We start from the raw sequence: 16888 nt of genomic DNA on the forward strand, positions 1-16888 counted from the left end.
TACTTTACCATCATATCATTTTGATAAATACTCATTAGTAATGTGGATGTAATTATATATAATACTATAACAGCTTCAAAAGACTGGTAAGTTCAGAAAATGACAGCATTTTATTTGTAACGCAACCTTTAGAACTAGGAAAAGACAACACGTATGTATTGTCAGGCTCTATCATCAATGTATTTTTTCTATGGGAATGGACCAGATGAACTGAACCGCATGTGTCAAGGTGCCCTGGGTCTACCTGGTGGAGTCTGCCACAGCTCTCTTTCTCACATAGTGTGCAAGACGGTCACATATTTCTGATTTCTAATTTGGATTATCTAATTACGTCCTGCGGGCAAAAGGTGACTGCGGTACTGCAGAAGTGAGGTTAAACGCAGGAACCAGGCACCTCCTGTCTAATGGGCTTTTAATTGAACAGGAGTCATTGAGCCGAGGACTTTGATGACTACAGGGAAGCAAAGTCCATCGCCATGACTGAACGATCTGCACATTCTCAAATCTCTCTCCTTTCAAAACTCGACTGTCTGCGGCAAAACCAATTCATAATAATTACAGCCACGATTGTCCCCCGGACAAAAACCTGTAATCCCCTCTCAGCGCCCGCTAGCCTGTATTTCTCTCTGGTGCCCTTCATTTCTGCAAGTGACATTCTTAACTGAGATACCAGGGGGCTTAAGTAGACTCTATTTTATAGTGAGTCTGAGGCCTGCCATCCGCTGTCCTTGGGAGGCTTACGGTATGATAACAGCTCATTGTGCTGTGGAGAGAAAAACAATACAGGGAGGCAAATTGATAAGATTATTGATGCCCACAACAGAAGCGATAAGGGCTTTCAGTGTAACTTGTGTTATTCATAAATAGAAAAATGTATTCGAGGCATGAAACCTGTTTTTCACCCTCCATTTCTCCTTCTCCAAGAGGATTCTTATTCAATTACACCTAATCGCACCTCGATCTGAATTGTCACTTTGCCGAAGATTTGATTTATATTTCGTCAAAACGGTTGTCAAACCCAAAACTATATTGAAGCGCGGCAGATGCTCTGCTTTCCCAAGGACCCTCCGTGTCGTGTTTTCTCTGCCCGTGGGAGGGTGATAACCAGAAAGGGAGGCTGAAGAAACAGGCTTACCTCATCTCCTCAGCGTCTGATACTGCAGAATGGGATCATAAGGTCTCTGCGGTGCAGGAGCTCTTGCTGCAAATTGTTGCTCTTTCCAGTGCTGGAGTTTATCTCCTGGATTGGGGGGGGGTTTGGGGGGGGGGGATGACAAGGCAAACGATTATCTTTGTGAGAGGAGTGCTTGCGGATTGGAAAGTTGCTTTTGGTGTTGCCTGCACTGCATGGGTTACGGAAGGTTAATGTGAAATTTCACAGCAAATAAGAGCGGCCAGCGGGGAAAGAGTCGGAGGAAGCGGGCGGGGCTGCAGGCTGCCAGAGGGAGGAGATGGGGGAGGTGTGATAGGAATGCATCTTAATCTGGCGCTCTGTTTCTGTCAGAGCTTGTTCCGGGTCAAATTATGAGCGCTGTCCAATGAGCTCAGGCCCATTACAAACAGATGAGTCGATCGCTCATCCTGTTACAGCTTTACTAGGCTTCCCCGCTACTGCAGACAGGTACAAATTTAAGGCTGAGCGATGCCCTAAATTGGATCCAGTAACTAGGGCAATGGAACTACAATATCACTTTACGACCTCGACACTGAAATGCAGCCTCACACCACATCTCAACTAGAAGCGATGAGGCTGCCTTGCCACCTCTGACATTTTCAAGATATTACCGTGGTAATAATCATTAAACGCAGCCCCTCCGCCACTCATATAACTGAGCAGGATTGAAATACACATTACTTTGTTTTGCACAGTTGCGATGTGGCTGAGTCTCTTACAGAGGAGCGCCATGGTGCAAAAAAGTCCCCTCTCAAACTCACTGCCAGATTTGTCATTGTATTTATAGACCTGGCGCAGCTGATTGAGAGAGGCAATAGAGAACGCCGTGAGAGGGAACAAAGGAGTTGCTGAGGGAGAGCATAAATGCACGGGGAAGGACCGAAATGATACAGTGGAGGGGTTATCAATCAAAACACTTGTGCATTTACTCTTACGTCTAGGGAGCCAGCGCAGGGCTTAAAGTATAGATAGACGTGAGCGGCGTGCTCCATCATAAACACTGTCTGTGGTTTGGTTTTTCCTTTTATTTACTCTGCCATCAAATGCATGTGGGCCGCGGTAATGGAAATGATTGATAACAGTGCATGAAATTAAGCCTTCCCAGTCCAGGACATCAAGCACTGGCTTGCTTGGCCACTGAGACTAAACACAGGCAGCACATTGTCATTCCCTATAAATAAATCAATGCTAATATTAAGATAAGGTGTCTTGTAAGGAATGAAAGCAATGACAATGTTTGAGTGTCTCATGTACTATATTCTCACCACCTTAAAATCCAATATCTGAGGCGGAACTCTGCATTGTTGCCATAGTGTGGTACAAAGCAGAGGTTCATTTTTTTAGTATTATTGTATCACTCGTATATAAAAAAAGGGTGGTAATTAACCTACAACCTACTCCCAAAGCTCTGCAGAGTTTTGTAGCTTTTTTGAACTTATTGTGTTGTTGTCTTGTCCTGCAAACACTGCTTTCATATAGTGTCACCTTTGGCTGAATTATCAGTTTTCATCGAAAGAAGGTAAAAGGTCAAAAATCACTGTACTGCAGTCCAGACCAGTCCAAGAAAAACATCAGAATAACACAGGAAGCAACTAGTTGGTGAAAATAGTGTAGTATTTATCAGTTAAATATCTAGATATTTTCCTCAGAAGTTGGTGGAGACCAAAACAGAGCTAAAAAAAAGGTGAAAATTGAAAGTAAATTCACCAGACAGAGATAATCATGACTTAGAATAAATGCTACTGTTGCCGCATGTCTGCTGGATTTGTAAAAAATCAACTATTTACCAACATGAAAACGAATTAGTAGCAAACATAAATGTTGCCTTTGATTTGGTTACCACCTTGCTCTCTTTTTGACAGTGTTTGTAATATGCACTCGGCTAAGGATAGTTGTGTTGTCATTTTGACGTTTGAAAATAGTCAGGAGACTTTGGCTCTTCTTACTGCCCAAAGCTTTGTGTCATCAGTCTGATATCAAATTATTGTGAGACGTGACTTACCAGCAGCTTGTTATCACTGCCATAAGTAGCTGACTCTCTAAACACCCACCTTTCCCACTCATTCATTACTGACACTTACAAAATTATTGCAATTGATTGATATTGATATTGATATTGATAATACTATTGACAAGTGTGGTCATAGAGCCGCATTAAGGCCGCATTGCCCAGACCTAAAGCATTAATTTAATAGTAGTTGATGTGGGGAGTGTACCTGTCCCAGGCCTGGGCCCGAAAGTGCTTTTAAAATCCTTTTTTCCTCACATCTTTATTGTAATTACATGCAAAGCATTTACTATATAACCTCACAAGTAAATAATATACCATCTGTTGTGGCATCCTACATAATTGCTAGTTCCTCTCTTGCCAATTCTCATTTTTGAAAGGTGAGAACCTGCTAACACATGCCCACTGCACGCCCACACACACACACACACACACACACACACATCACACACGCACACACACACACACACACACAAAAACCAGAGGCTGTGAAGTACGAGGAGGGCTCCATTGGGTGGAGAGAGGAGGATGTAACTCTAGCACCACACTGGGATCCATCTGTCGTGTGGCTGTCCCTCTGAGGCCTGACCCCATGGATGCTGCTGACTCAAGCTGACATCCCGGTTCATTGGGGTATCAGGCCACTGAGCACTGGGAGAGTTCAGATGGCTCGCAACGAGGGTGGACACGCAGCAACCATACGGTCTGTGGACAAAGGTGTTGCAGGTAGCGTTGCATCACCAGACTTTGATAACAACACCACCAAAGTTTTATATCTCAAAATAAGACTACATTGAGCACTGGCGGTGTTGTAACCACTTTTACATTTACGTTTTATTTTTGTGTGCTTCACTGTGCAGAAATGATAAAAGAATAACACTGGATTGTACCTTTCACTGCTCGTCTTTTCCACTTGGCAGTGATTGTAGGCAGCACCACCGTTTCATTTGGACAGTGAGGTTCAGTTTGCTGTGGGTTATCAGTTGTGATTGTGGACGCTCTTTAGGATGAGACAGTTCATTTTTTAAATGCCATCCATGCCAAGTTCAGATGTTCAAGATTGCGCTCGGCCTCATTCGTTGCCTCTGAATTGCGTCTAATCATCTACGACAGTATGTGAGACAGATCTATTCTGACAAATCAATATACTTCCTCATTAATGCTTCCAGTGCAAGGGGTGTTTCACCTGGCGAATGCAATATGCCACTCCAAGGCCTTTAACACCGCTCAGCCTTGATGTTCCGGAAAAGGCTTCAAGAGCTTAATATTATTTAGTGAAACTAAACACAATTCATAGATTTGTTTACACTACAGTTGATCTATGTCAATTTGATATTCTAATATGGAACAATATTGCGAGTGTTTCATTACTCTGCTCAAATCTCTTGTAAATAATTCAACCACAACAATTACAATAGCCACCTCATTATCCCTAAATAATGAGTTAGCACTGCTGAATAAGAGATGTAAAAACACGGAGAAACAAAGGCAGAAGCGAGTGGAATGCGTTTGTCAGCTGTTGTGTTTCGGAGCATAATTGGAGCAGCGTGGAAAAATTCACAAGATGTTGCCAGTGCGCGTGTGTGTTCACAGTTGCCATAGGAATCGGCTAAGTGCCCCCCGTCCAGTCAACACGGTTATTTGTGACTTCAAAACCAAGGGATGTCTGCAGGAACATACTGTATTCTTTACTGTAAATGACATGAGAGTTGACAGACCAGAGGTCATCAGCGAAGAAGAGGAACAGGATTGGTGAGGCTGAGTTCGTGAGGTAGTCACTTGAGACAAACAAAGTGAACGTAATTTTAGATCCATTTGCATGGTGTAAGTGGCAACACGAGGCAGGTCTCGCGTGACAAAGGTTACCATGGAGAACATGTACTGTATGAAAATCAGGAAAAGAAAAGAGATACCAAGACGGGCGCTGAGAGAGCTGAATGGGAGGAGTACATTCAATTTTAAAGCGTGCTCCAGTTCTGATTATATTCGGGCTCATGTTTGTGTTGAACAAAGAGAGGGCTGGTTATTCATCCTTCTCTACATTCTAACAATATCTACGTTCAGTGTTCAAGGACCCATCAGACAGAAGGTGAGCAGGGAGCCCTAATATATACACCGCAGGTGATTGTATAAAATTATTTTGCATAAACTGGGCCTACAATAACGTGTAGTTTTACCTATAATGCCATGTATATACAATTGGCGGCAGTTGTACGGTTAATGTTACGTGTGTTAGCCTCACCCTCTGTAGTGGTTCTGAGATGGAGGGTTCATCAATAAGAAATAAATAAATAAAGAAAATAAAGAAATAAATCCATTGTGGCTCACAAGAATGTCTCTAAATATGGGATAATAAAACAGATAACTGGCCTTGTTTTAATAATACGTATTTAGCTGGCTAGTTGGCTGTAATGGACAGGGGCTGCACAGTGATGTAGTGTATGTATAGCTAAGCGTGCTCACTGAATGAGGAATCATGGGTAGAACATGATCATCAATGTATTTTCTAAGCAAATGTATCTTTGCTAATAATATGTTGGCTCTATGCTAATGTATATTTGCCAACACACTACATTTTTCCCAGAATGTAAAAACGTTTATGGTATTATCAAACAATAATTTGAAATGTATAATTGTATTTGTATTTGTGTTTTTTTTTCTTCTTCTTCTTCTATGACAAAATATTTGTATACTTTACAGAAGTTTTAGGAGATACAAAAGACATCCTGTATCCCGTTTGTTATTACCGTGGGTTAAAAATCTACGGTTAGAGAGTGTTCTGGTTGAATATTGAAAGAATCAGCTGGTGCCATTGACCTTTCCTATATTTAACAATGACCACATACTCCCCCAAAAATTAACACCAATCCAATAGATTTTGTCTTGCAGTGAATAGTTTGTAGATAAGTTTAATGTCAACATTTCCCCGTGATTTATTTATTTATTTTTTGGTAGACTGAAGTACATATTATAAGGAATATTGCACATTCTCCTTCCATTAATACCAAGAATAGTGGGTGCAACGAAATGTTACTTGGACATAAACCTGTCAAATTGAGAAATAAAGTAAAAATACATACATCCCACTCCTGACCCTGGAGGAATGCACTCTTGGCTCAGAATATGGTTTCATTATGGCAGCTATACTGCAGCTGTTGTCACAGGACAACTTGCGGGTCTCCGAGCTGCAGCTTCGGCATCAAATGGATGTGGGCCTTCAAATGATGTCCTCGAAGAGTGCTATTTCTTGCTTTGTTGGTTTGGTGCATCAGGAAAAAGTTATCCAAAAGTTCCTCCCATTGTTTTCGGGGAGAAATGCAAGGCTGCGTGCACCATGGGAATAAAGTGGGAATGTGACACTAACTGTTTCAAGTTTTAAGCAGGAAAAGTGTGCAAAACTCCAGTCAGGAAAACTCTGGGGCTGATTTACATCCATCTGGTAGAATTATAGGTGAACAATTGGATGATCACATCAATTGTTGTCCACATCCTGTCTACTGCAGGGGTGCCACTTTTAGGGCCCTGCTACTGCACGTGCTCACTGGGATAGCTTAATGGAACGGAGCCATTGTGAATGTTGCTCTTTGATATTGCAAGGTGGTATCAGTGGATTGTGAGGGAGTTCCTTGGGACAATTAAGGGTTTTCTAAAGGCCTTTTATTCTTTAAAACAGGTTTCAGGGAACTTTTGGGGAGCTCCCTGGTGTCACAGCAGGATTCTGAACATCTTAATTTTGCATCATCTATTCTGCAGTTTGCGTTAAGATTACACATTGCAAAGTTAGATTGACTTTAAATGATTAATTACTTGTTTTAATTGCTGACAATGTCCCATCTCTTTATGCAAAAATCCCAGTTTCTTGTTCTGCTACTTCTTGCTGTTCTTGGGAAATATATTACTCTGCTAGCTTCATATTTACTGTAGCATAAAGTCTGAAAAAGGGTGTGGAGGTGATTTTTTACCTTACGGAGCCAGGCTAGCTGTTTCCTCTTGCTTTCATTCTTAATGCTAGCTTTATATTAGCTGGAAAGCCATATTGCCCATACTACATACATGCTAGTCTATCATGTCAGCTAACTGTTCATATAGAGAAAGCTACACATGTTTTTCTTACCATGCAACACAAATGACGGTCTTGGTTGTCCTAGCCTTTGCTAATAGTCTTGAACTTATTTCAACAGGTGCAAGCTGCTGACGTACACGGAGGACCTTCCTCAGATCTCTGTGGTCTTCATTTTCGTGAACGAGGCACTATCTGTGATCCTGCGCTCCGTCCACAGCGTGGTCAACCACACACCGGCACACCTGCTCAAGGAGATCATCCTGGTGGACGACAACAGTGACAGCGGTAAGACCTTTGACCCCCGGCCTCTCACTGTACATTTACCGCTGGAGGTTTTGTGATCCAAGTATTTAATCCAGTATCTTGGTGAACATTTCCGTTGTGCATCCTGTTTAATTGTTTCTCATCTACAAGGCATCCTCTTTCACGACTTTAAGTCATGAAACTTGTAGAACCTGCACTCTATCATTGCCTAGCGCTGTGCGTTTGCTTATACAGTTGAGACAGTCCCCCTATTTATCATGTTTTGTCTTTCCCGGTGGAATGTGAGCTGAGGCATCATACACAGATGAGTTAGTATGATGTTTTTGGACTCCTGCCAGAGTAGACAGTCTTCCTATATTATACTTTCTGTGCATATGGTAGTTTTCTGAGGTTTTTTTTGTGTGTTTGATTTTGTAACGGATGAAGGGAGGGGGAACCCCTTAGGGTGGACTCTCGAACACCAGGTTTTAAAATAGCTTTTAAAAAAAGAGCAAAGACAAGGGAAGGGATTTGTCTCGTCCTTTTCTAAACTGCTGCGTACTACTGTTTCCATGGCGATGTGGGCAAATGCTTCACTTGCCTGCACACCATGATGCCCGGAGCAGCTGACGACGCTCGACTCCACATCCCAAAAAGCTTTTCCCATTCGGAGAAAGAGGGACAATGAACTAGATTCCAGACGACACTTGGCCCTCCTTCACTTGGCACGGAGTAACGGGCCTGCCTCCCTCAGGCTGGCAGAGGAAAAGGGCGCATGAATAACATACTGAAAGAAGGCAGAGCAGGAGTCACCACTGGCAGATCTCCGCTCCCCACTGAGGCTCGAACTGCCGACCATCAAACAGGAAGCTATTAAAAGCCTGTGACCAGACAAGAATGGCAGCCGACCCCCTCCTCATTATGTCATTGTGTCAATCTGCTCCTCTCATTTTGACTCTCACAAGGGGTTTTTCTGAAACACTTTGAGGGACAACTTTATTTTCCCGTCAAAGACTGCAACATTTCTGACTGTTCCCATAAAATGTTAGGATTATTGCAAGAGCATAAAGCAACACTTAGGCTGTGTTGGTAACAAACACACTCAAAAAAATACTTAGTTTAATGATTCCAGTCTTTGTTGCAATTCATCGACAGAAATATCTGGAATACTTTACATCTGCTGTTACCCTGGCAAATAAATACTGCCCGTTTACCGAGAATTAAGGCTTAAGAAAACTTTTAACTGCCTTCTTCCTAAAGCTTTCCTCACTACCTTCTCACCAACACCCTTAGGCACACTCCCAATTCCCCCAATGCCCCTACCACTTAGACCAACCCCTACATTTAGCACGTTCACGACAGGGGCCAGGTGTCTTGTTGGGATAGAGCGGTAGGCTGAAAAGCTCTTCAGAGGCCGCCTTCAAACCGAGGGTTATGAGATCTCTCCAACCAGTTTGCTTTGTCTTGGTAGCTAACTAGCTGGCAGGCTAACATTATATTGTTAAAGCTGATTTTTGCATGACAGTCCCAATGACTAATAAATGATGTATTTCAATGTTGCATTCCCTCCATTTGATGGCATGTATTGCCTGAAAGTTAACTTAACTTAACTAAGTCCAACAGCAAAGTTGCTGCAGTTGGTATCCCTCCTCTAACAACAGTGCAGACTGTAAGTGTAGGTTGCTAATGTTAGCCTATAAAGCACCTCTATCACTAGCAGCTGGTAGCGAAAGAGTGCACTTTTTTATTTAATGACTTAGTTGAAAGCATGAAGCTGTGAATGAATTGCAAGCCTCCATGCTTTTCTATCTCCATCAGATAAATGGTAAACAGTGTTGTGATAATAATGGGATTGGCACAGTGACACAAGGGAAAACACTACAGCTGAAGATGCAAAATTGTAAAAAAAAAAAAAAAAAAAAAAAGTGCTGTCATGACATAAATGCCATCAAAGTCACCTGATGATGTTTGGGGGTTTTGAAGGGGGGTTGCCCCATGTCACAGGGGAAAATTTCAACCATTACCCCCCCGTATCTCCGTTCTGAAGAGACCACTCCAAAATGACGGGTGGGGGTAAAACTTGGAAGTTAGATCGGGGCTTTGGGTTGTGACTACAAGACACACTTGAGTATCTTGGCACTTGATTTAACAACAGCTCCCTCCTTAATTGTAACAGTTCTAATAGTTGCTGGAAACGGTTTGAGCTGCATGTACACTTTCGCTGCCAGGGAAAAATTACTTTCAGAGTCTAGAGCAGCCGACAAGAGCTTTCATTGATGGACCTGGCCTAGTTTCACACAATCTGTACTTTTACATCACAGAGGAGAGGTTACTTTATTCCTCTCAGAGCCCGTTCATGGATTATAGATAAAAACAAAGTGGCTCAGACTTTTATTATAGAAAGCGCAGACTTTATGTGATATACGTATATGTAGTACAAAAGCAGATGCTTATAGTATATTGATCACATTTTTTCATTGCAATCAAACGTTAAAGTAAGACTTTTCAATCTCTTCCCTATTTTCCTTATTGCTATTCTACTCACAGCTCCCTTGGATTTTAGAAGAGATGGGTGGTAGTACGGACCCAGATAGCAAAGCTGAGGTACAGAGGCATGCTCGCCTCCCTGCATCAGTCTTTCTCCTGTGTGGACAGCCCAGTTAAACAGCCCTTTAAATAAGAGTTCTCAAAAAGTGACTTGAGACAGGCCACTGAGGGTGCTGGTGAGGATGAAGTGTGAAAGGTCTTTTGGAAAATGACAGTTGATAGCTGACTTTAATGTGAGTGCTGGTCTGGACTCTTGTACTTGAGTACCAAGGCAACATTTTGGGTACCCAACATGGGGTTAGGAGTGGAGCAGCTGAGATCAGTACCAATCAAGAGGGGTAACTCGAAGCAGATGGCTTCAAGAGCATAAAATCTGCCACCCTGGATTCAAGTTGCCAAACTCTAAGGAGTGGTTATCATGAGGAGAGGGCATAAAACACTCTGGGCAAGCAGAGCAATAAAGAAACTACAATCTGCTTAGATAGGCTGTAAAACTGAACCCATACTTTGGGGTTTGTGTGAGCTGTGGAGGATCTGTCAACCTCTGCATAGCTTGGAAGGGTCTGGGCTTGGATTTGGAAAGGCTAAAAGATATATGGTCAATCCACAAGACAATCAAAGCAGCAGGTTAACACGTTGTCTGCCATGAGGACTTTACAGAAGGCTGAATTCTTTCTAAATGAATATTCAATAACAATCAGATACTCCTAGTCATATTTGTATTTTCCCTATTGCTATTCTGCTCACCACCTCCTTGGGCGTTAAAGGAGATGATCGGTTTTAAGGATAGAAAAAAGGCAAACATTTTGGTCATCTTACTGCGTTTCTTCTTCTTCTCCCTTCGGAACTCTTTTGTCAGTGCTGCCCTTGTTCTGTTTCTGTATCGTAACTGGGCTATTACTGTCTCTTTTTGGGACGCTCATCAGGCCTCCTGCATTTTGGCTTTGATGCGTTCCTCTCTGACGGGGCTTTAATCAATATTGTCATATTTAGAATGGATTAAATGACAATGTGTAATGTGAGTAGCATCTTGCCATCTTTGAATTCATCGTTTTGGGTTTTGGCCTGCAGCTTTACTGTTTTGCTTCAGTCTCACCGCCCTCACCAGTGTCATTTCCAGCTGGAGCATGTCCTAAAAACCCACTGTCCTGTACTTGCCCAGCACCAAGCAGCAGACTGGAAAAGTTAGTGAAGCATTTAGCAGAAAATAGACAGACACTCCCTCAGGAGGTTTAGGAAAACAGAGCTGTTGAACAACAATTCGTTGGAAACACGACTCTGAATGAATGCTAATGTTTCTCCACATCTGGATCCTGATCCTGTTCTGACATGTTATCGTAGTATTAACTTGATGTGGTGATTGTGAAGTAGTTTTTGATGCTGAAGTTGTTGTCCAAGTGGTCCAAAAAAAATCACAACAAAAGATCACAACAAAAAGAGACAATCACAACCGAACAATCAACAAAGAAAATTAAATCAGATTGAGTGTTTCTATCTTTTATGTGGTCTTTTCACAACCTGCATCAACAAATGACACGAATGTCCTACCCTAAAATTTGATTTACAAAATTGCCATCCCATTCCCGACTTACTACACCTGGGGGATTCACCCAATTTGCCACAAAAAACGATCAGCACTAATAGAATAAAGGTTCCTCCACTCAGAAGAAGTGACGATGTGAACTTGATTCAACCTCTCTCGAATCATAAAGTTTAACTGTCATAACCTTCTTCGCCTGCCACTTCTGTCGTTACCTTTGCCGTACAGCATCGTGACTGACGTTTAACATTTCAGTGCTGCGTGCGGTTCCCTGACGCCGCGGCTCATGAGTCCGAGGTGTCAATGATGTCAGCGTCCTCTTACCCTGTGCATGTTTGTTACAGCTTCCTAATTCAGGTTGTATGACCTGACACATCTGTTGGGAGCTCTAATTGTATGTTTACCACCGGTGATGATAAGTCGTCCAGATGTGTGAGCTGTTCCTTGCGAGCCGCTCTGCTGTGACATTAGACAATTAACATGCAGGCTGGACTGCTTGACCTTTTCTGGATGGCTCTGTCTGTCCTCTCTCATTTAAACAAGGCTCAGTGAGATGAGTGGAGGTACAGCCACACTCACTCCCGGCATAATAAATCAAGCACAGGAAGCATGTTTGCCCTGTCGCCGCCACATGTTTCCTTTGCTGGGACAAGCGGTGACATTTATTGGTTGCTGAGAGGTTTATTCGCTGGTTCCAGAGGTCTGAACTAAATTCACATTCCCGTTGATGAGCTTTGGCTGCGTGTACGTCAGGCAGGATGACTCCGATTCATTGTTGTTCACCATGTTAGCAGCAAGGATAGGCTTAATGAGCCCTACAGGATTCAATCTCAGCAAATACCAGCCCCAAATTGATAACTTAATGATTCATATAATGAAAACGGGATATAAACTGAGAACGTGTTGAGTAAAGCTTGTATTATTATTTCAAGTGGAGCTGAATGATATTAAGTATTGCATACATTCAATGTAATTAAATCTTCTGAGTGGGATATTTGCTCATTAACATATTGCATGAAATCTGTACAAAACATTGCGACACTTTGCAAATGAATAACTGATATAGACACTCTTTCAGGTTGGTATCGAAGAATCTTTCTTTGTTTTGTTTCATGTTTTATATACCCACCATTGTGATTTCAAGCACATACTCACTCATTACGACAGGCCAAAACATCCAGAAAAGTGATATCAGCACACACGGCATTTATGTTGCATTTAAATTCACTTACCTCCAGATGAGGGCCCAACTGGCATCCCATTTGCCAGAATAAATGTTGGCAATGGATGTTTCTGATGTGTTAAAACTTGCCATTTCTACTTTTACTCTAATTTTATGTTGTGGCATAGCTTCACTTATGGTCTGATGAGGTTTAGGCCCAAAAAATACTTTGTTAGGTTTAGGAAAATATACATTATATCGTAACATATTTGAGCTTGAAATGACTTCTTTGGTCAACAGGGACACAGCAGGACAAAAAAAAAAACGGTTTGTGTCCACAAACATGGCTGGAGATGTCATGGCTTAAAATTATCCAGTGGTTTCACACTTACACCCAATCTAGAACTGTGGTCACTGGCTTGGTAGCTGTCTCGCTTGAATTGTAAACGTTATATGACACATATTATCAACAATGTACGTAGCCTGACACATGCAAAAATGTGAACTGCCATCATGTTATTGTGTGGACTGGGCTCCAATCCCACACCACTCTGTCGCACCTCACACACAGCATTTAGTCACCACTCAACACTACAGTGTTCTTATATCTGAAGAGCATCTGCGTCTCTTAAAAGCAATAAAAAGGGGGGATGAAAAGACAGAGAGCAGAGAAAAATAATTTAATTCAGGTTAGAGATTGTACCCCTGCTAAATGTTTTTGTAATTTATCCGTCAGTGATTCAGAGAAAATCAAATGTAATGCTGCCTGAGCAGAGTTTTAAATGAAGTGGATGTAGCCATGTTAAGAGTAGGTTAAAGGTGGAGGAGCCCAAAAACATGAACCCATTTACCGTTATGCTGCCTCCAATAAATGTGTGAGAGGTGGATAACGTCCTCGCTGCTGGTGCAGAGATTATTTCCACAGAGCTCAGGTCTACTGCCAAAATGTTTCCCACTTACGGTGAAGGGCTTTTACTGTAGCAGCATTTGGATGTTCTTCCTGAGAAGCTCTTCTGCCAGGACGAGCAGGATCATTTTACTTCTGGCTACAGTTTTTTGGAATATTTAATGAACATCACATCACTTGTGGTGAGCCAATTTACCTGTTGGGTAACTTCACCAGTCTGCTGGTGATCGATCAAAGCGATCAATCTCAGATCTGTCCTTACTGTCCATAAATCCACCCTTAGCAGAATGTGGCCTGTGGCTTGTGTGGCAGGCATAAATCGCTATTCTCTGAAGGTGATCATTATATTCTTCCCGACCTTTGTAAATGCAACAAAACCGATCCGACGGTTGCTCTGGGGCCGCTTTAGCTGGATGGGAAACAAAGAAAATCCTATGGATTACTTGAAAGGTTGTAGGTATGCTGCTAGTTAGTGCGCACATAGGCGGCAGTATGTGGGAGGATAATTCAAGCTTTGCAGCGTGTAAGTGAATTCCGAGGCTTCACCACAGTTTAAATAATCAAAAGCATGTTCAATACCTCTCCACCATCTATCTGTAACACAGCGGTTTCCATAATCCCCCCCGTCACAGAAGGAATTCGTGGTGCTCCCCGCGCAGTCTACTGTGCATTCATTTTAAATTCATAGTATGATGGATAGTTATTTATCTTCTGCTATGTTGCACTGCCAGTCCTTTAAAATGTATTCCCTGCTCCATAACTCTCCTCCCGTGGATTCAGTCCAATGTTTTATTTGCGAGGATCAGAGGGAGCCCCATAACTTTTCTCCTTCCCGGCAAAGCCTTATAATTATTACACTCTAATAGCTTTTATCATATTGTAGCTGCAGGGTAGGCTGGTGATGAAGGAGACCCATTGCACAGGTTCAAAAGCTTCAGCAGTCCATACAGAATCGACTGCAAAGGTATTTCAGTGCAATGCATCTTCTGCCATCCAAATTAGAATGCCTCATTATTCATAGATTATTTTACGTGATATTATTACTAAAGGTTTATACCTACCACTCTATATACCAAAGGATACTGAAGAGTTGGAAGATGTAATGTCTGACTTTCATGAGTCCAGCTCTCTCTGGATGGAGAGCAAAACAGAGAAGAAAGTAAAAATTAAATGTAATATTTAATCTTAAATATGAATTTCATGTTTATTTATTTTTTCGCTGTTTATTCTACCTCACCTGACTTCCTCCATTGCAGCTTTGATAATTGGTTCAACATCTGATAAGAACAGGCTGATCAAGCCGATACTAAAACACTGCTTGTTATTGATCTTTACCAGGCTTGGGGAGTAACGGACTACATGTAACGGCGTTACGTAATTAGGATACAAAAAAACATGTATTCCGTTACAGTTACAGAAAAAAAAGCCGTAATCGGATTACAGATACATCTGGAAAAAAATTGGGATTATTAGTTGGATTACAATTAAAATATATGATGATGAATGATGAATAAATGTGAATGAATTAATCTAACACTTGCCAATGCGGCAATGCCGTATGCACGCGCGCACACATTACTAGAGTTCACTACAAGTCAGTCACAACGACGCTCTGCTCTCAGGTGAAGCCAGACGGCTCATTATAGACTCGAGCGCTAGAGAAAAAATGCTTTCACTGCGTGGAAATTTCGCCATTACTTTGTTTCTAAAGAAGTAAGAGGGAACAACATCCCTGTAACAAACTCAATACTTCCTGTGTCCGTCTCAAATTAAAAGTCCTCTAGCATAAATAGCTCAGTAGGCTTTTATTGTGAAACATTTGCACGAACTTCATCGTGGAAAACTCGTTGACTTTCGAGGGCCCCATAGGCACTTAAAATGTAGCTACTGCCACCTTGTGAGGCTTGTACATTACAAAATTGCCTGAAACACCTGCAGTGACTGAAATGGGTCACTAACACTTTAGATCACAACAAGGTATTAAAATAGCATGATTATATTAGGAAATTGTATGGGTAATTTTGGGGGACAAATAAGTGACACATATCCTATATGTGGGGGTGTTTTACAACTGCTGTTACTTAGAAATAGGCCTAGTAGTCACAATAACACTAATGATAATTGTTACTATTATTATTATTATTATTATTATTATTATTATTATTATTATTATTACTACTATTATTGTAATATGTGATGTAATTCTTGAATGCAGCAGAATAGTTAGTAGTCAATGAATAAAACTGAATAAATCTAACATACCCTACAATTAATTACATTTTTAATTTGCTTTATGTGTTCCTCAGAGGAAGTCTTTATTTGCATTTGTATTGAGGTAATCCAAAAGTAACTTAAAGTAATCAAGTTACATTACTTTAATATTGTGGTACTTGGATTACTTTACTGAGTACATTTTTAAACAGGTAATTAGTAACTGTATCGGACTACATTTTTAAAGTAACCCTCCCAACCCTGATCTTTACCAATGTTTTGTATTCTATAATCTTAACATATGTTAGTTTTTTTATGCAAATCTTAGTCTGCACAGTGAATAATACCTAAAGCTTGCCTGAAGTGTAGTGAAATAGAAGTTTAAAGTAGGGTATCTGAAAATACTCAAGTACAAACACATATATAAATATAGTGGCTACTTGAGTAAATGCGCTAGAAGTTTCCTTCCTCCTCTGAAATTAGAGAGTCCCATGCATCGACATCTATGGGCAGCATGTCGTTAAACAGTGGAAGAAACAGACACAGACATGCGGAGGGCTCATACAGAATTGGTACAACCTGTATACCTACTTGCAGTCGCTGTGCTAACCTCTGAGCCCTAGTGCCCGTTTGTTCATGTTAAACATAAGACAACCAATGAAATAGACAAGAACACATCCACAGATAGAGAAAGGCAAGATACCAGGTATCCTTGACTCAGCGGTTGCTTTAATTTGGTGTCAAATGTTAACACCCGTTTGCTTCGAGGGTCACTGCTTCTAAATTCATCTTCTCTCTCTGCAGCAGCCACCACTGTACAGCATGTTAAGACCTTCAGCTAGAAAAAGACTCCTGACAGCCCCTCCACTCCCCACGTCTCCTCACTCACACAGACAGGGGATTAGACTGCCATTTTTTAACTTTCGTCGGCTGATTTATGTAGCGAGCCAAAGTCAGAAGCTAGGTGTGCATGCTGTTCTGAGCCGGCGCGCCACAAGCGTCCTTATTAATCTCTCCCTCTGAAAGTGGAACG

General features: G+C 41.6%; 1 protein-coding gene across 1 annotated transcript in view; it reads left to right on the forward strand.

Moving 5' to 3' along the window:
* Window positions 1-16888, forward strand: part of galnt9 (polypeptide N-acetylgalactosaminyltransferase 9) — a 96013-nt gene that overhangs the window by 21335 nt on the left and 57790 nt on the right. The window contains exon 3 of the mRNA XM_030417536.1: window positions 7364-7530. Coding sequence (XP_030273396.1) covers window positions 7364-7530 — 167 coding nt within the window. The remainder of the gene's footprint in view (window positions 1-7363; window positions 7531-16888) is intronic.

This window comes from Sparus aurata, chromosome 5 (assembly GCF_900880675.1).
Source record: "Sparus aurata chromosome 5, fSpaAur1.1, whole genome shotgun sequence".
In the NCBI taxonomy this organism is placed as follows: domain Eukaryota; kingdom Metazoa; phylum Chordata; class Actinopteri; order Spariformes; family Sparidae; genus Sparus; species Sparus aurata.